Here is a 20778-nt window from a genome sequence, read left to right on the forward strand (position 1 = left end):
TGGTCAAACACACTAATATGGAGCCTCACGCAAAAAAAAATAAATAAATAAAACATGAGTTTTTAAAATGTTTATACCGTAAGTGAAACAATTACTGAACTGATAATGAGTAGGAATTAGGTATAAGATGCAGACAATTGATAGATTAAATACAATAGGCCTCCACTGTGGCATGGAATTCTGTGTGTGTGTGTGTGTGTGTGTGTGTGCGTGTAGGTGTGTGTGTTAGTTGTTATAAGAAGTTTGCGTTGTAGTCTATTCAACCACAGTGATCAGATGCCTTGAGATGATTTAATGTATTTATCATATGTTTTCTTACGTCCTAAAAGACAGTCAAGTTTAGCTTTATTAAGGTTTCAATGTTGTGTTAAATTTTTCTATAATTGGTTCATTGGCCCACTAGGGCATTTCTTTTTACTTATTAAAATTTTTGTTGTTGTTGTTTAAAAATAAAGAGGAAATTGTGATACAGCCTAACAGGTAGCAGGCAGATGTGGGATCAAATCCCTGCTCTGATACCAAGTTCTGTGATCCTGTATGAAGAACTCACATTGGGTTTCCAATCCACCTGGCTCAGACAGGATGGCTGTGCTCTAAGGCAGCTTTCCCTCAGCTAAGATCGGATTGCAATGATGCCGATTGTCGGGAAAGCTCTTGGAATTACACAAGAAATTTTAAAATATGCAATATCATTTGGAAGCAAAGAGAGGGACAGAAGAAACAGAAAGACAAGAGAAAAAAGGAAGAGTTGCCCTTAGCAAACTCTATTTATTAGGATTTCCCTCTTATCCAGTAGTTAAATGAAATTTCTAAATCAAAGAAAACCTTGGAGTACTCAGTCATTTGTCTCTCCAGGGAATGGGAGCTCAGGCAGCTTTTAAGAATATCATGGGGCCTAATTAATGTCCAGAAGCAATCATTAGAGAGCTCGAGTAGAGTAAAAGGGAGGATGAAGTTTCATTTCTCAGCGCCCGCCTGGTTCACTGTAAGAGCCATCAGCGGATCCTGCCTAGAAGGTCCGAGCCGTCTTGGAGGGAAAGGCGCCGACTTAGGAGCCCGGCAATTGTCTGGTGGATTTTCTTATTAGATTGCAGGTTCTGCACAATGTAATTAAAGCCCTACTATGGCCACAGCCGCGCCAACGTCACACACTTGGCTCTTTCGACTGTGGGCTGATAAAATCTTTAGGCAGATGGGGATGTGTTCTTTCCTCCCGCCTATGTGTGTGCGTAGGAAGAGACATGGATGGACAAATCCCTCGCAATCCTCGGGCAAGCACTAATTTGGTTGTGATGTGCTCAGCAGGCTCTAGCCAAAACAAAGCAGCCTCAGAAAGGCTTGCTGACCTCTTGTACCTGTTTGGTGACTGGCCAGGAGGGGTGGAGGAGCAGGGGGACAAGTGCCCAGCCTGGAAGTTCTCGCGAGGGCTTTTCCTGTAACATGGGAAAGGAGCCAAACATCACATCAAGTAAGGAGAAGTCCAATCCCACAAGGAAAGGCTTTTTAGACAAGGAAAAAAAACACCCCACTTCCTTGGCAACCAAATAAAAGACCACAGTGTGTCCTAGGGGTCACTTTTTTTTTTTTACAAAGGACAAAAAAATTTCCATCTAGCAGACTGTACAGACATTGGATGTCTGATATCAAAACCAGGCTGGCATTGTTGAACGGAAAGACAGAATAGTTTTCTATTCTTTATTTTGGTCAGGCTCTTTGCTAGTTAAAGTTGCCCTCCAAGTTAGATATAAAAATTACGGACAGGGTGGGAGGGGAGAGATGAACAGGGGTGTAGGGAAAAGTTCTTAAAGAGAGCCCAGAAATAAAGGGCAGCGCTTAAACGAGGTATTTTTCAGTGAGGTGCCTTCCACCCCTATTCATAAATTCGTTACATGATTAGGGATGATGTTCAAAACATCTAACGACTGCTATGTGATTGGGCATCTACAAAGCAGAATGGTTCCCAGCCAGAAGCCCCCAGAATGGTTTTACGGGTGCTGTTGGTTACACGTGAGCCCTGCCTGTGATTAAGCTGTCAGTTCCGGGCTCTTGATTTTAAAAGTTAATTTCAGGGGCTTCTCTGGTGGTGCAGTGGTTGAGAGTCCGCCTGCCGATGCAGGGGACACGGGTTCCTGCCCCAGTCCGGGAGGATCCCACATGCTGCGGAGCAGCTGGGCCCGTGAGCCATGGCCACTGAGCCTGTGTGTCCGGAGCCTGTGCTCCCCAACGGGAGAGGCCACAACAGTGAGAGGCCCGTGTAACGCAAAAAAAAAAAAAAAGGTAATTTCACTGGTAAAGAAAGGCACAGAAAAGAACAAGGAAAAGAGAAATGCCAGCATAGACATGAACAGAGCGTGAGGCCATCTGTCTTGTAACTGCTTTCAGAATAACTCCCTGAGCCCCTGCCCCCGCAAACCTCCCTCCTCAGACAGAGCTTGTCTTCTCCAAAATATCAGCTTTTCATGGAATATCCTAAAGTATAAGGACCATCACCTTGAAAAATGGTTGAAAATCACCACAATGATCAATAAAAATAACGACTCCTTCTATGTGATTTTAACCTTCTATTAATTCTCCATGTCATCTAGACATAGAGAAATGAAATTGGATAGACATAAGAGAAAAGGGGGAAATGGTTCAAAAGTGTACTGAGAAAAAATGTAACAAGAAAAATAAGATAAAAGGATGAACTTATAAAACAAGTTATCATCATCATCACCATCACTGTCATTATCAACACCATTGTCTACAATGTATAGTACTTATTACTTGCCAGGCACAAAACCCTATGAAGTAGGCACTACTATTGTTCCCATTTTATACACGAAGAAACTGGAACAGAGAAAGATTAAGTATCTTGGTCAAAGTTCCATGCAGGCAAGTGTCAGAGGCAATATTTTGAATCCAGGTAGTCTGGCTCCAGGTAGAATGATTGGTTAAAGTATAATGAATATTATCTTTTTAAAACTGATCACAAGGAACCTCTGGCTCAAATATGATCTTATCATGGAACTGTGGGTTTACTCTGAAACCCTCTACCACTCATCCAGACAAGTACTTTGGATAAGTTATTTAATATCTCTGAGCCTCAATTTCCTCATCTGTAAAATGGGAACAATAACCCAATAATGTTATTGGGAGAGTTCAGTGAGTTAATATATGAAAAGAGGAGAAAGATATATGTAAACCCTTCAACACAGTGCCTATTTTATTGACATGTTTCAAAAATGATGCGATTATTACTATAAAAACAATTGTTACAAAATTAGAACAGAGCCTGGGGTAGTTAGTTAAGGGGAGAGAATGATGACGAGAGGAAACATTTTTTCCTTGAAGGAACATTTGTCCATAGGCTCTGAGACAATTTAACTCACTTAAATAAACTGCTAATACAACAGACCTGCACATTCTTTCCAATACTTAGATTTGTGGGTTAAAAACATACTTTGTCTCTTTTAAGTTGCCAAATTCAGACTAAATATTTACTTGCCAGCAAGATTGTTGCAAACTGCCATAAATATTTGTTACCTTGTCAATGACAGTCAATGGAGAGAAAGCACAAAAATGCTGCTAACATCTAGCCATCTCACACTTTTTCACTTTTCCCCATTCTTAGTCAACTAAAATAAAAAAGAAATTCCACACCCATCTTATTGGGTTACTCACTTCCGCCTTTCACTCGGAGACTCAATCTGATGATTAATGCTTTTGTCCAATGGGAGGGTTTTTGGCTTCACATCTTCTAAAATGTGCATTGGTGGGTTTGATACCTGCTGATTCCGGGATGGATCTGAGGCCAAGTAAAGAACATACACTTAGTGCTCAGTAAAGCTGCCGCCTTAGTGCTTAGTAATCACATTTCTCTAAAGTGCTAATGCCTGCTGAGGTCTCACAGTGATTTCATGGGGCCTCCGGACTGTGCTGTTTAGCATAAGCTGGAAGAGAAGCTTGCAGCCAGCAGAGGTCATATCTGTCTGGATGATGGGGTGGGGAAGGGGTCTTACACTAATTGAAACACGGGGGTTGGTTTTCTCCATTCTTACCCTGAGCTAGCTGTGGGTTCATCCCACAGGGTGAGGCCCCAGCTTCTGAATCCAGCTGGAGGTCCTGATATATTCCTTTCAATGCAGGGTTCTCAGAATGAGTCAAGACTCCTTGAGTTAGGCTGTTAAAATAACAAATATATTTCAGAACAGGAATAAAAGCAACTGAACGAAAATTATTGATCTTAGCCCTCAGGACCGATTACGATATGAAAAAAGAAATGGGGCTAAATAAATATTTATTCTTTTTATGTTAAACTAGATTTAAAATGGATTTAGAATACTGTTCAATGCTACGCATGTTCATTACCCAGCAGTTTAACAAACCATCATTTCTGATGTCCTCTCTACCTCCTTGTCCACAAAATTCTTCATTCTAAGCATTTCAGGGGGTGCCAGAACTAAATGCAATCTCCCAGATTTTCACAAGAGAGGACTTATTGTGGAAAATATTTGGGCCACAGGGGGCTTCGGCAGCCTATGGTAATTCACTGGTCCTTTAGTAGCTTCTATGTGCAAAGAAAGGAGAGACGGAGGAGATTTTTTAAAGGTTTCTGGTGACAACAGGGACTGTCTGGAGAACGAGCAGTAATTCATGGAAAATGCTTATTAGCATCCTTCAAATATTCCTGACTAGTGGCTTTCATTTCAAAAACTGGAAAGTCTCTTTAAATAGTGTTAACTGGAAACAGATGTGCTGTTCCAAGGGCTCTGCAGGCTCTGGACATGGGTCCCAAGCTCTAATATCTTACAATTCACCGAGTCTCCTAGCTGATGAGCATAGGAGAATTCTCAGTGCAAATCCCACCAGAAGAGCTCAGCTCCCAGCCAACCTTTCAAATCGGCCAGTCTTTGAAAATGATACTTAGATAGCCTTTTGTGTCTTTGGGTCCCTCTGAGGAGGCTGTGTGTGTATCCAAGTGTGTATGTACACACACACATGCATGCACACTTTCCAACATCTATCTGATATATCGGAGCCCCAAAGGCCAACATTTGTATCATAAAGAACTTGCTGGTGGCAGAGCACTGCTAGCCTCTTGGGTTTCTGCAGGTCCCTTTTAGGTCTCAGGCATGGGGTCGCATCAATAAACTCACTACAGTCCGTACCTACAACCAGATTCTGCTCCAGTCTGAGCTAGCTCTGAATGCTCCAGGAGTTTCTGGGTATCCTGTTCTGATCTCCCATGGAACATACTGGAACCCGTGGGGTAGGGGGATTACCCATGACCAACGGGTTTGTTGGCTATCCTTTATATTATCACCCAGAGTAAACATGGCTTCTCACAGGTCAGAGGATACTAATGGCAAAGTTCAGGTCCACAGTGAGTAGGACACCACGGCCTCATTTTTTTTCTTTCTTCTTTTAAATAAACTTTATTTCTGCGGACCAGTCTTAGAGTTATTTAAAAAAAATTGCAAAGATAGTACAGAGACTTCCCATCTACCTGTACACAGTTTCCCCTGTTGTTTTCTGTGAGTATGGTACTTTGGTTACAGTTAATGAATCAGTATTGATACAATATTTTTTTCTTTCTTTTTTTTTAGTTTTAATATATTTTTAAATTTAAGTATAGTTGATTCACAATGCTGTGTTAATTTCTGTTTTACAGCAAAGTGGTTCAGTTTTATATATATATACACATCTATATGTATATATATATATATATATATATACACACACACACACACACACACACACATATACATTCTTTTTTAAAATATTCTTTTCCATTATGGTTTATCATAGGTTCTCTGTGCTATACAGTGGGACCTTGTTGTGTATCCATTCTCTATATAATAGCTTACATCTGCTAACCCCAGCTTCCCACTCCATCCCTCCTCCAACCGCCTTCCCCTTGGCAACCACCAGTCTGTTCTCTATAACCACACCACAGCCCCATTTTAAACTCTATCCCTCCAGATACATTAACCATTTCAGGTGAGTGGTATTTAGGTTTGGGACTTTGAATTGACAACATGCTCCTTTGGTGATCTATACTGTCTCCCCTCATTTAAAAAAAGGTTTCACCTATTTATATTCAATAGTATAAGGACACTGACTTGAGAGCCATTAGAATGTCTTCAAGCAATAATATATGCATAATGTGTTACTGGAATGATAATTTCAAAGCTGAATATGATTTGCATTAGTGATGGGTGCCCTTCCTGGGATTGAAGGGGCACAGCCCAGCTTTGCGCATATGGATGGACAGCCTGGAACGGCTCATACCTGCCCTTTTCCTCCAGTGGATCACCTTCCTTAGTCTTAAGCAATGAGCCACTGTTATCCCCCTGGAATGGTTTCTTCTGTCTTGTCTTTTGTTCTTCCTCTCGACAGTTTTCCAAGTCCATCTTATTCTAATGGGGAAAACAAGGATAATCTTGAATATAATTTTTAAACACACTGGACAATACTCATGTTTGGCCATGGAATATTTGAAGCACTTTCTCAATCACACTGACTACAATTTAAAGAACAGTCGTTCAAATTAACTGAATAGGGCTTCCCTGGTGGCGCAGTGGTTGAGAGTCCGCCTGCCAATGCAGGGGACACGGGTTCGTGCCCCGGTTCGGGAAGATCCCACGTGCCATGGAGCGGCTGGGCCCGTGAGCCATGGCCGCTGAGTCTGTGCGTCCAGAGCCTGTGCTCCACAATGGGAGAGGCCACAACAGTGAGAGGCCCGCGTACCGCAAAAAAAAAAAAAAATTAACTGAATAGTAACTGATTTCCAATGATTTGAAATGAACATGTAACCTGGATCTCTCTCAAAAGTTATCATAAAAGGGAACTGGCTAGAAAACCCATCTTTCAGAATAAAACAAAGTCATAGGATTGCTTATTTCAGGACAAGTGGCATTTGAGTGCCCGTGGGTTATTTCAAAATGCAGATTATGTACTGTAACATTTAAAAATTGTATAAAAAATTTTTAATCTTTAATTTAAATTTTAAAAATTTAAGTAAAAAACAAGCAGAAACTAACACACCACTGTAAAGCAATTATACGCCAATAAAGATGTTAAAAAAATAAAATAGAAATAAAAAACAATACACTTCAAATTTTGATATTTGAAAATGGCTGGTAAATATTGAAAAATTGTTGGACAGTGTAGAATTCCTTTGATGATGATACATAAATAACTTATTTTAGAGTCTAGAAAATCTTTCATAATTATCATTGCAATATATGAAAGAGACATGAAAGACTTGGCTTTTGTGATAATCTTTGTATATAACAGCAAAGATAAGCAATATTCTGAGCTTCCTGAGTGACCATGCAATATCAAATTTGGTGAATTACTTTTGTACAATCTTCATTTGTATTAAGTTAAAATTGGATAATTTAAAAATTTTAGTGTATTGCAGCATATATTAATTGACTACAGAAATGACTAATATGACATATACCCAAGTGATATTATGTTTATTGCAAAATGAATTTATTCTGTTATTATACCATCAAAAACTAAAATGCAGATTATAGACTATCCAGGTGTTGGTATGACCAATGTCCACTACCTCCATGACCTTATTTGGGGGATATGGAGGTTGACCAGTCTTTCTGGACTCTCTCCAGACCTTGAAGACACACATATATATATTCATGGGGAATTTTAAGAGTGATTCAGAAGAAACTTTCATGGAGGCCGGTGAGAGTGTATTGTTGGCATCCTACTGCTAACATCCAGTGCAAAGAGATGTATGGTCTGGCAGAGAGAAACATACGTCTGCTAAATGAATGAATGATGGGCAGTTAGAAAGACATTCCAGCATGTGGCATCACTAACCAGGGTCTTGCCAACCAGTGCAGAGACTTTGGTTCCCAGCCTGTGGGGGCAGGGCTGGCCTCAGTAATATGTTTACTGCTCTCAGGGATTGACTCTAGGGTTTCACCACGGCAATGACAGTATGATGGGGTACAGTGGCCACGTAGTAGCTGACATGATTCTAGAGAAACAGCTAGTCCTGGATTTAAACTGGTGGAAAACTTGGCCTTGTGGTTTAGTACTTCTATTTTAGTTTTCTTATTGCATGAATTCCTTTTAATCTATGGTCTTACCATTGTCCCACTGCCTTCAGTCACAGAGGAGGATGTAGACAGCTGGTCTGCAGAACTTGAAGAAATAGTAAATGGAACTACAGTGTCCTCAATTATTTTGCGCTCCTAGGGGAAGGACAGGAATTAATGAAAGGGGGAGAAAGGATAAATCATATGTCAAGAGAAAAGTGTCATTAAAGAAATTTAGGGACAAACATCAGAATTATGTGTAAACAAGCAGGGCATAAAAAAGGTCTTACTTTTAAAAAGCATGTAAATCAGATAACATGCTCTATGGGCAATGATTTAGAAATGAGCATTTAATTTAGAAAAACAGAGTCTTTGCGAGTTAATTAGTGTGATTCAAGAGGCCTAATTAGAAATGCTATTAGGGAAAGTATTATGCACAAAAATTATTGTTGAAGAACAAATTCACAACAATATTAATCATAAACAGATTTTGGATAATATATATAAAGTGTAGTTTCAAATTCTCAAACGTGGTCTGGTTTGTTCATCTAAAAATGAAACAAACAAAACCAAATTCTCCTCCCTTCTAAATCTCTTTAGTACCATACAGTGAATGCAGCAGTAAGGATTCACTTAGCCTTGATATCAAAATTATCCTCATAAAAATTAATATTAATTCACTACTACCAAACATGCTTGCCTCAAACAAACACACAGATAAACAAATTGATACTTTCATGTCATCTAAGACAAATCAAGAATCTGACCTTTGTGACTAAAGAAGAGATACAATTCTATTCTCCCCCTTGACCATGACTCAACACACCCTTACCACAAGCTAAACTGGGAAGAGTAGTAGCTTTTACAGCCTATAGGATAGGACTCTTTTGAAAGGTTGATAGGGCTCTGTTGTGAGTAAAGAGAATCAGACATGCCCCATGGGTACACACAGCACAGACAGAGAAAGTGCTGATAGACTTTGAGGAATCAGGGCTTCAGGGTCAAATTCCTTCCGGGGAATTTCCTACCTCCTCATAGTATCTGCGCTCTTCCTCTTCCACCTCCTTTTGGGCCTTTTCCCACTCTTCCTTCAGCTTGTCCTGTTCCTTCCGGTATCTCTCCTGTTATGGAATTTCCATAGATTGTTCTGAACGGAGCAGTGCATACATCATTGGCACTTCCCCCCCCCCCCCCCGCTAAACCATCATGTACAATGTGTTGCAAGACTCTCTTCTTGCTGTAAGGTTCTGAAGCTAACCCATTCGTGCACCAAAAGGGGAATACCATTCTGTGGTACTCAGACATGTTACGGACATAAAAATCCAACAGAGAACAATCTTTTCTGCTGTGGGTGTTTCATAGAATTGTTCTCCAGATATATGAGTAGGCATTTGCTTATGGAAAGAGAAAAGATGGGAAGATTCTAAACTCTTTCTTAACTTGGGTTTTGTCCTCAGAGGTAGGTTAAACCAATAGTTTGCTTTTACTGGGCCCTTCAGAGATGAGTTTTGCCATTCCACTAATAGAAATACGTTGCTGCTGGGAGAGTTTAATAAAAGATTAAAAAAAAAAAAACCTCGCAGGTTTACAAGATAGATGATGGAGAAAGGTCCAAAGTGGGCAGGACGATAATTAGCTGAGTGGCTGAATTACTCTTTGCTTGTGGCCATTCTACTAAAATGGAATTCTCCTAACTTTAAGTCCTCCTGAATTAAGAGTAGCTTTTAAACAGCCCATTAGAAGGCTTTGATATCAGAATTGCTATTATTGTTTTCAGAAAAAAATAGGACACTAGTCACCACTTCCAGAGAAAAAAATAAAAATACTCTGAATAGGAAAAGGATGTAAGGATAAGGAGAGCTTTAAAAATGTGACTGGAGTCCCTGACAGCTGACTAGAAGAAATGAATACGTGGAAATTAAAACGAATGCTTAAGATGAGAACTGACACCCCTGGATGCCTTGAGAATGGCATCCCTGACGTGACAGAGACAAAGGAATTGCTGGAGTATACTACGCACAGTCTAATATCTTAGGCTGATTACTGCCAGTCCTCTCTCTGAGGCTAACATGAGTCTGTGCTTCCATCTTCTTGGGGAAGACACTGAGAATTCCTCCAGGTATTACTTGTTATGTTATTATCTTAGGAGCAAAAGGGCTTTATGGGATTGTCTGGAGCCTAATGTTCCTATTAATGCTCTGGCCAAACCACTGGTGGTCAATCCATGGTAGGCTTTTAAACTTCGGCTAAAAATTTTGTTATAAAACCTAATATTGTAAAGTTTTAGACAGGGACTCCAAGGGTCTTCAGAATAGAGGAAACAGACCTTAAAACTTTACAGAAGATGAAAAACAAACAAAGCTTCTTACATTTATTGGTTCTAGGAGTTTATATCACATGTCTCCCTCACCAAGAGGATGAACTGATGACACAGGGGCCAAAGATGTGGTATATCTGTCCACACACACACACACACACACACACACACACACGACACCCTTCCTTCCCCATAAACACCTTGCCCCTAAGCCCACAACCCACACCTAAAACCACGGCCACCTTTCAAAGAATAACAGACACAGCAAGACCATGGGAAACACAGGCCATCTTCTTTACTCTGTGGAATTTCTGACTCCTGGTGAAATGGGCATCTGACTTCCAACAGAATAGCAGATGACCAGGGCTGGTCTGGGGTCTCCCAATGGACCTAAATGTGCCAACAGCTCTGGGACTTTGCTGAACCTAGTTCTTACTAAGAACTAGATTTTGGTATTGAAGGTTTATTCCTATGTAATTCTGAAAAGTGTCAAACTTAATGGGCAGACCTAGAGCCACACTACAATTAATTAACTATCTAGCTGACCTTTGCTCCCCACCCCTGGGAATTAAGCCAAAGGATTAGAACAAAAAGATAAGAAAAAAAAGTAAAATAAACTTGCATTAAGCATTGCTTTCTACACATCAGCAGAAAGTCACAAAAATAAATGAGATTTAACATTCTTTTTCTTTATGACTTTTGGTAAAATCAATACCATTGGGAGTATAGGGGAAAGACGATGAGTTTTAGAGTCACCCAAGCTTGGATTTGAAACGAAGCTCAACGTTTGTTAGAGGTATGACCTCGGGCAATTATATAACTTTTTTTTTTTTTTTTTTTTTTGCGGTACGCGGGCCTCTCACTGTTGTGGCCTCTCCTGTTGCGGAGCACAGGCTCCGGACGCGCAGGCTCAGCGGCCATGGCTCATGGGCCCAGCCGCTCCGCGGCATGTGGGATCTTCCCGGACCGGGGCACGAACCTGCGTCCCCTGCATCGGCAGGCGGACTCTCAACCACTGCGCCACCAGGGAAGCCCTATATAACTTATTTTGAGCCTTAATTTCTTCAATTGCAAACTGAGATCAATAAGACATACTTTGATGAGTTTTATGAGAATGAAGTTAAATAAAATATGTCAAGCACCTACAAATATGCCCGTTCTGGCACACCCCAAATGCTCAGCATAGGTTAGTTTCTAAGGTTACTAGATTACTTTTTGAAGCTCTGTTGCTCCACAAAACTGGGATGAAACAAGTAGGAGCATGATAAGTTAACTCCCAGAATTTTTCTAGAATTGAAAATTAGAAGCTTTTGCTCAAAGATGGAGCAAACATTTCTACTTAAGGAAGAAGACCCAGGTCAACTTTTATCTCACATGTATGCTATCAATAACCTTCTGATAATTCCTTCCCGCTCCTAGTTGGACTGGAATTTGATTGGCAGTGAACAAGGTGATGAGTGGGTAGGTTGGCCCTTAATCAATACTTGGATTTTTTTCTAAGTGAAATGCTTTCTCCTTATGTTCATCAGTGTAACCTCTGGTGGGAGGTATTAGACTCAGAGCATTCTGTCTCATGGACACCAAATGAACAGACTTAGACTCAACGACTTCTGAGAAGAAGCTGATTCCATGTATATCCTGGGCTGAACATCTATTTAATACAGCAGAAATTAAGAGAGCATCACCAAAAAGAAGAAAAAAAATAAAAAGCAGCAAACCCAGTCCTACCTGGAGCAAACGTTCCTGCTCCTGTTGCCATTTTTCCTGTCGCCTGCGTTCCTCTTCCGGGTCCCAAGCCCACAACTTCAACTGTTTAGAATATAAAACCATGATCAGAACTGAGCCATGTCCTCAAGGCCAGGCCAGGACAAGGGGCACAGTTAGCTCACGGTTTGACACCGTGATGGACACACAGAAGCAGAAACCTTCCTGTATCTAAAGGTGCTCTTTGTTGGCAGAAACCACTTTTTTTTTTTTTTTTTTTTTTTTTGCGGTACGTGGGCCTCTCACTGCTGTGGCCTCTCCTGTTGCGGAGCACAGGCTCCAGACTCGCAGGCTCAGCGGCCATGGCTCACGGGCCCAGCCGCTCTGCGGCATGTGGGATCCTCCCGGACCGGGGTACAAACCCGCGTCCCCTGCATCGGCAGGCGGACTCCCAACCACCGCGCCACCAGGGAAGCCCAGAAACCACTTTTTAATCCTAGTCCCTCTTTGGTTTACTTCCAATATGCTGGTATGATTCTGTGAACCTTTTCGGAGCTAATGAAAAGGCGAAGTAATTAGCCACTGGCATGGGAAGGCTTTTGCTTTGTTTCTCTTAGAAGTGATTTCTTAAATGTATTCACGCTCCTAAGCATAAGACACTCATGCTGCATATTCATCCCGGGTCCAAGCAAATAGGAATGCTTACTTCAGCAGAACTGCATTTTGTGAGAAGTGGTGTTTGCTGTGCTACAGAACTAATCTTTTATACTGCTATTATTGCTTTTCCACCCCAGTTTTCTCTAAAGTGGGATCATTTAACTCACCAGTGTTCACCAGCATCACCAGAGATCCAGGCAAGGGGAGTCCCTGATCAGGGCCCACAAAACAAACATTCAAACCCGCAGACTTTGGTTTGTTTGGTCTTTTAAAAAAGGTTTTTGTGATTTTGAGAAACAAGTAAGTAAACGGGAATAATGGGAGGAGGATGCATGAACCAAAGTGGGCACCCAGGCCACGGAATATGAATGAGATTGAGAGGGTCTGAGGGGGGAAGAGAAATCACAGCTGGTCCCTGGGAAACCAGCAAAAGTGGGGAGGCTGATGTGTTTAAAGTTGGCCTCCCTTGTCACCCAGAGTAGGTACTGAGGCAATCCAGGCTCCCCAATAACTGTGCTTCTTCCCTTCTCTCTGTTCTGATGGGATAGTTTTGGGAGGCACTTAGAACTGTCTGGGAATGCTGAGGGAAAGAGCAGGGTGAGGGTGAAGGAACTAGGGAGGAGGGGAGAGTCTGGGGCACGGTGCGGGGCAGGCAGACTCTACCTACCCTGGCTGCCTGCGAAGTCCTGTCCAAGGTTTAGATGGGTCTAGCTACTGCCCAAGATAGCTGGGCCAGCCCACCTCCCCTGCCCTGCCCCCAGTAATCCAGGCTACCACTCAGGTGCACAATGGCTGGCCCATCCAGGGAAGTCTCCAGGCTGAGAACACGAGCCAGGCCATGGCTGTTGCTCAATTTTTTTTTTTTTTTTTGGCGGTACGCGGGCCTCTCACTGTTGTGGCCTCTCCCGTTGGGGAGCACAGGCTCCGGACGCGCAGGCTCAGCGGCCATGGCTCATGGGCCCAGCTGCTCCGCGGCATGTGGGATCTTCCCGGACCGGGGCATGAACCCATGTCCCCTGCATCGGTAGGCGGACTCTCAACCACTGCGCCACCAGGGCAGCCTTGTTGCTCAATTTTTAACATTATAAATATCTATAGCTTTAATGTATTTAGACGTGTGAAATGTGGGCCTCGGTGGATACTCTTGCTGTGGTTGCTGCAAATGGTAGGGATGGTCACAAAAAGTCAGAGAAAGGTGGCCAAATCAGGGAGGGAAATGTATTTCCGATATGCCACTCTTGGGATTCATACTGCATATCTGCCTATGAAAGCCTCTGACAAGTTATGCAGGAGAAAAACTATTTTATTGTCTAAAATCCAGAGTTTCCCAAATTTCCTTGGATGACCATAAAATGTCATCTAAATATGGATCCCAGGTGGAAAATTCTCCTGGAATTAATGGAGTTGGAGGTTGGCTCCACTTGGCATTTTCCTAAGACCTGGAAGCGGTTTAAACGTTCAGACCCTCTCTCAGGGGCATGGCCCTTCCTTGACTTTTGATGAAAAGGGTGTGGTAACGTGAATAAAGCTATAGGGAGCCCAATGGGGAAAGTCCAACAGCAGGAAGATAAGAGCAACAATTAGAAATTATGTAGTTAATTTTCAGATTTCCCTAGGTTGTGATGGCAAGAATAAGTCAGGAGTAAGCAGAAACAGGAGGGAAAAGTGTGGGATACGGAGATGGAGCACAGAAGAAAATATGGAATATTTGTTAGAAAGCAAGAAAGAAAAACAATGAGCATTTTCAGAGGAAGATAAAGAGGAAGAGACCATTGTGGTAAAGAGGAGGGCAAGAGAAGTGGTCATGCTCCTTTTTCGGTGAGTATTTGCTGAGCAAATACTCCAAGAGCCCCAGCCTCATGGAGCTTTCAGCTGAGAGTGGGGATGGGGGGTGGGCTTGTGAGGGAGTGACCCATATATAAACGATCCCCGGGAGACAGTGGGATAATTACTATAACAGAGATAGAAAAGCTTCCAGAGAAAGAATGCAGAGCGTTTGGCACACTTTGTTCTATAATTTATCTGTTTACAGATCTGGATCTTTCTCTGGCCTAGGGGTTCCTTGAGAGCAAAGAGGGCCCTTTATCCTGCCTAAGTATCTCAAGACCTTGAATTTTTAGGTCTTCAGGAAGTGTTCGTTGAATAAATAAATGGAATAACTTCATGCTGGGTAATGCATCCTCTTCTCTCCCCTTCGTAGACCCTATAGCTTTGGGCCACTTCACGTCTGAGCAAAACTGCCCTGAGTCTATTGAGTTCAGACTAATCGAATGCTTACTTCCCCTCAACCTTCTCTTATTTTCCAATTTCTTTTAATTTTCCATTCTATGAAGAGCTATTTATCATCAAAAGAACATCAAATTTAGGTGGGTACTTTCGAGAATTCACCTATATAGGTCAGTAATTTCTCTCTTTCTTATTCTATTTTCCATACACAGAAATAAGAATGTATCTCTGTAGGACACCCTTCCTCTCCATTCCTGCCAGGGGGGACTAGAACAATTTGACATGGTTGTTCCCGTGTCATTTAAAATGGAACTCAATGGGTTATGTTATACTACTCTTCAGATCTGTGTCATGAATGCCAGCCTTGGGGTCCTTCTGGGGGTCCCATCCTCTGTGGATGTACTCAGCTTCCCAACAAACTCAGGATTCCCAGTACTGGCTTAAGACTGAGCCTCCACAAATGGTTGGTAGTTCTGGAACGTGGCTGGAGATATTGAGGGGGTTTTGCGACGGGTGATGGGTCCCTTCTCCATTCTGCACAGGTACTTAGGAATTCCCAAAGTGAGACAATTTACCTATAGATAAGAATTGGTGTTGGCTATGGTGGGCCTCTTGGATTAGCTACTGGGGAGGATTCGTTCATGTATTGGGCACTGTGCTACAGGCTTCTGTGTAATTATTTCAAATAAAGCCCACAACACTCTGAAAGTATTATTATCTCATTGTACTACCAAGGAAGACAAGGTTCAGAGAAGTTATACAGCACCTTCAGGGTCATATGGTTAGTAAATCTGTAATCAAAGGTGCAGCAGTGATTATGCAGCTACACCTGGGGGCCTCAGGAAATGCTACAGTTGATTGTGCCATAGAGGAAGGCTCCAAACCAATGCAAATTTCAGAGGCTGAGTATTCCAGGCCCAGCATTGGAAACACTCAGTTCATAGAAGAGTCAGTTCTATGGAGAATGTCCAGGTATATTTCAGCAGCAAGGAATTTCTACAGTGTCATGTGTCTTGGCATTTTAATTAGCAAGTGCTCTTTTTATTTCATCCAAATAAAGAATTGAAAACTAAATGTACAATTAATATTATTCAAGATACTGATATTCAAGATGGCGGAGGAGTAGGTAGATGTGGAGTTCATCTCTCTCCACATAGGAATACATCTATAGATGCAACGGTTCTCACAGAACACCAGCTGAAAACTAGCAGAAGACCTTGGACACCAGAAAGGACTATAAAGATCCCTCATAACTGGAAGGGAAGCATTTGAGGCTGTCAGAAGAGGGTGAAGCAGCCGATCTGTGGCAGACGGGACAGAGTGAGAAATACACAGACGGTCCGTACCACAGCCCTACATGTCCCAGACTGGGACGTGTGTTCACAGGCTGCCCCTCCAAGAGCAGAGGCAGTGAGAGGACGTGTGAGCACCAGTCTTCACGGGGAAGCAGTAGGGACAGAGCCCGGCATTACCCCCTGGTTCTCCCTTTCAGGGAAACCAGGGAAACAAGAACTAGCAAGAGTTTGATGAATGCCTGGCTTTGAATTGGAGACCATTCACCTGCCTATTGTTTCATTCCTGGAAATTTCACTGCAACTAAGTAAGAAAAAAAAAATACCTGAAAGAAAGAAAACAAAGAACAAAATACCCCAGAATTCCTAAAAAACAGGTCTTGGTGCTCTGGCCGGGTGTCAGGCCTGAGCCTCTGAGGTGGGAGAGCCGAGTTCAGGACATTGGTCCACCAGAGACCTCTCAGCCCCATGTAATATCAAATGGCGACAGCTCTCCTAGAGATCTCCATCTCAACGCTAAGACCCAGCTCCACTCAACGACCAGCAAGCTACAGTGCTGGACACCCCATGCCAAACAACTAGCAAGATGGGAACACAACCCCACCCATTAGCAGAGATGTTGCCTAAAATCATAATAAGGCCACAGACACCCCAAAACACACCACCGGACTTGGTCCTGCATACCAGAAAGACAAGATCCAGCCTCATCCACCAGAACATAGGCACCAGGACCCTCCACCAGGAAGCCTACACAACCCACTGAGCCAAGCTTACCCACTGGGGGCAGACAACAAAAACAACGGGAACTACGAACCTGCAGCCTGCGAAACAGAGACCCCAAACATAGTAAGTTAAGCAAAATGAGATGACAGAGAAACACACAGCAGATGAAGCAGCAAGGTAAAACCCCCCCAGACCAAACAAATGAAGAGGAAATAGGCAGTCTATGTGAAAAAGAATTCAGAGTAATGATAGTAAAGATGATCCAAAATCTTGGAAATAGAATGGAGAAAATACAAGAAACATTTAACAAGGACCTAGAAGAACTAAAGAGCAAACAAACAATGATGAACAACACAATAAATGAAATTAAAAATTCTCTAGAAGGAATCAATAGCAGAATAACTGAGGCGGAAGAACAGATAAGTGACCTGGAAGATAAAATAGTGGAAATAACTACTGCAGAGCAGAATAAAGAAAAAAGAATGAAAAGAGTTGAGGACAGCCTCAGAGACTTCTGGGACAACATTAAACACACCAACATTCGAATTATAGGGGTCCCAGAAGAAGAAGAGAAAAAGAAAGGGTCTGAGAAAATATTTGAAGATATTATAGTTGAAAACTTCCCTAACATGGGAAAGGAAATAGTCAATCAAGTCCAGGAAGCACAGAGAGTCCCAAACAGGATAAACCCAAGGAGAAAGACGCCAAGACACATGTTAATCAAACTATCAAAAATTAAACACAAGGAAAAAATATTACAAGCAGCAAGGGAAAAGCAAAAAATAACATACAATGGAATCCCCATAAAGTTAACAGCTGATCTTTCAGCAGAAACTTTGCAAACCAGAAGGGAGTGGCAGGATATATTTAAAGTGATGAAAGGGAAAAACCTACAACCAAGATTACTCTACCCAGCAAGGATCTCATTTAGATTCAGTGGAGAAATTAAAAGCTTTACAGACAAGCAAAAGCTAAGAGAATTCAGCACCACCAAACCACCTCTACAGGAAATGCTAAAGGAACTTCTCTAGGCAGGAAACACAAGAGAAGGAAAAGACCTACAATAACAAACTCAAAACAGTTAAGAAAATGGTAAAAGGAACATACATATCGATAACTACCTTAAATGTAAATGGATTAAATGCTCCAACCAAATGACATAGATTGGTTGAATGGATACAAAAACAAGACCCATACATATGCTGTCTACAAGAGACCCACTTCAGATGTACAGACACATACAAACTGAAAGTGAGAGGATGGAAAAAGATATTCCATGCAAATGGAAATCAAAAGAAAGCTGGAGTAGCAATTCTCATATCAGACAAAATAGACTTTAAAATAAAGACTATTACAAGAGACAAAGAAGGACACTACATAATGATCAAAGGATCAATCCAAGAAGATATAAGAATTGTAAATATTTATGCACCCAACATAGGAGCACCTCAATACATAAGGCAAATGCTAACAGCCATAAAAGGGGAAAGCGACAGTAACACAATCATAGTAGGGGACTTTAACACCCCACTTTCACCAATGGACAGATCATCCAAAATGAAAATAAATAAGGAAACACAAGCTTTAAATGATACATTAAACAAGATGGACTTAATTGTTATTTATAGGACATTCCATCCAAAAACAGGATATTACACTTTCTTCTCAAGTGTTCATGGAACATTTTCCAGGATAGATCATATCTTGGGTCACAAATCAAGCCTTTGTAAATTTAAGAAAATTGAAATCATATCAAGTATCTTTTCCGACCACAATGCTATGAGACTAGATATCAATTACAGGAAAAAATCTGTAAAAAACACAAGCACATGGAGGCGAAACAATAGACTATTCAATAACCAAGAGACCACTGAAGAAATCAAAGAGGAAATAAAAAAATACCTAGAGGGCTTCCCTGGTGGCGCAGTGGTTGAGAGTCCGCCTGCTGATGCAGGGGACACTGGTTCGTGCCCCGGTCTGGGAAGATCCCACCTGCCGTGGAGCGGCTAGGCCCGTGAGCCATGGCCGCTAAGCCTGCATGTCCGGAGCCTGTGCTCCACAATGGGAGAGGCCACGACAGTGAGAGGCCCATGTACCGCAAAAAAAAACCAAAACCTAGAAACAAATTACAATGAAAACACAATGACCCCAAACCTATGGCATGCAGCAAAAGCAGTTCTAAGAGGGAAGTTTATAGCAATACAATCCTACCTCAAGAACAAGAACATCTCAAATAAACGACCTAACCTTACACCTAAAGCAATTAGAGAAAGAAGAACAAAAAACCTCAAAGTTAGCAGAAGGAAAGAAATCATAAAGATCAAATCACAAATAAATGAAAAAGAAATGAAGGAAATGATAGCAAAGATGAATAAAACTAAAAGCTGGTTCTTTGAGAAGATAAACAAAATTGATAAACCATTAGCCAGACTCCTCAAGAAAAAAAGGGAGAAGACTCAAATCAATAGAATTAGAAATGAAAAAGGAGAAGTAACAACTGACACTGCAGAAATACAGAGGATCATGACAGATTACTACAAGCAACTATATGCCAATAAAATGGACAACCTGGAAGAAATGGACAAATTCTTAGAAAAGCACAACGTTCTGAGACTGAACCAGGAAGAAACAGAAAATATAAATAGACCAATCACAAGGACTGAAATTGAGACTGTGATTAAAAATCTTCCAACAAACAAAAGCCCAGGACCAGATGCCTTCAGAGGCGAATTCTATCAAACATGTAGAGAAGAGCTAACACCCATCCTCTCAAACTCTTCCAAAATATAGCAGAGGGAGGAACACTCCCAAACTCATTCTACAAGGCCACCATCACCCTGATACCAAAACCAGACAAAGATGCCACAAACAAAGAAAACTACAGGCCAATATCATTGATGAACAGAGATGCAAAAATCCTCAACAAAATACTAGCAAACAGAATCCAACAGCACATGAAAAGGATCATACACCATGATCAAGTGGGGTTTATCCCAGGAATGCAAGGTTTCTTCAATACATGCAAATCAATCAGTGTGATAAACCATATTAACAAACTGAAGGAGAAAAACCACATGATCATCTCAGTAGATGCAGAAAAAGCTTTTGAGAAAATTCAACACCCATATATGATAAAAAAACTCTCCAGAAAGTAGACATAGAGGGAACTTACCTCAACATAATAAAGGCTATATACGACAAACCCACAGCCAACATTGTTCTCAATGGTGAAAAACTGAAACCATTTCCACTAAGATCAGGAACAAGACAAGGTTGTCCACTCTCACCACTATTTTTCAACATAGTTTTGAAAGTTTTAGCCACAGCAATCAGAGAAGAAAAAGAAATAAAAGGAATCCAAATTGCAAAAGAAGAAGTAAAACTGTCACTGTTTGCAGATGACATGATACTATACATAGAGAATCCTAAAGATGCTACCAGAAAACTACTGGAGCTAATCAATGAATTTGGTAAAGTAGCAGGATACAAAATTAATGCACAGAAATCTCTTGCATTCCTATACACTAATGATGAAAAATCTGAAAGAGAAATTAAGGAAACACTCCCATTTACCACTGCAACAAAAAGAATAAAATACCTAGGAATAAACCTACCTAAGGAGACAAAAGACCTGTATGCAGAAAACTATAAGACACTGATGAAAGAAATTAAAGATGTTACAAACAGATGGAGAGATATACCATGTTCTTGGATTGGAAGAATCAACATTGTGAAAATGACTATCCTACCCAAAGCAATCTACAGATTTAGTGCAATCCCTATCAAACTACCAATGGCATTTTTCACA

At 41.4% G+C, this 20778-nt stretch overlaps 1 protein-coding gene across 16 annotated transcripts in view; it reads right to left on the reverse strand.

The window, feature by feature from the left end:
* LIMCH1 (LIM and calponin homology domains 1) overlaps positions 1–20778 on the reverse strand; it is a 339718-nt gene that overhangs the window by 11028 nt on the left and 307912 nt on the right. For 6 of the 16 annotated variants that reach the window (XM_060012645.1, XM_060012643.1, XM_060012644.1 and 3 more), the window contains 6 exons: positions 12097–12177; positions 9080–9172; positions 8103–8207; positions 6274–6401; positions 4041–4162; positions 3664–3787 (listed from right to left, as the gene is read on the reverse strand). In XM_060012645.1, the coding sequence (XP_059868628.1) occupies positions 3664–3787; positions 4041–4162; positions 6274–6401; positions 8103–8207; positions 9080–9172; positions 12097–12177 (653 nt within the window). Of the gene's footprint in view, positions 1–1346; positions 1434–3663; positions 3788–4040; positions 4163–6273; positions 6402–8102; positions 8208–9079; positions 9173–12096; positions 12178–20778 lie in introns of all 16 variants that reach the window. The other 10 variants (XM_060012642.1, XM_060012640.1, XM_060012636.1 and 7 more) reach the window with 2 other exon arrangements.

Source organism: Delphinus delphis, chromosome 5, assembly GCF_949987515.2.
Source record: "Delphinus delphis chromosome 5, mDelDel1.2, whole genome shotgun sequence".
In the NCBI taxonomy this organism is placed as follows: Eukaryota; Metazoa; Chordata; class Mammalia; order Artiodactyla; family Delphinidae; genus Delphinus; species Delphinus delphis.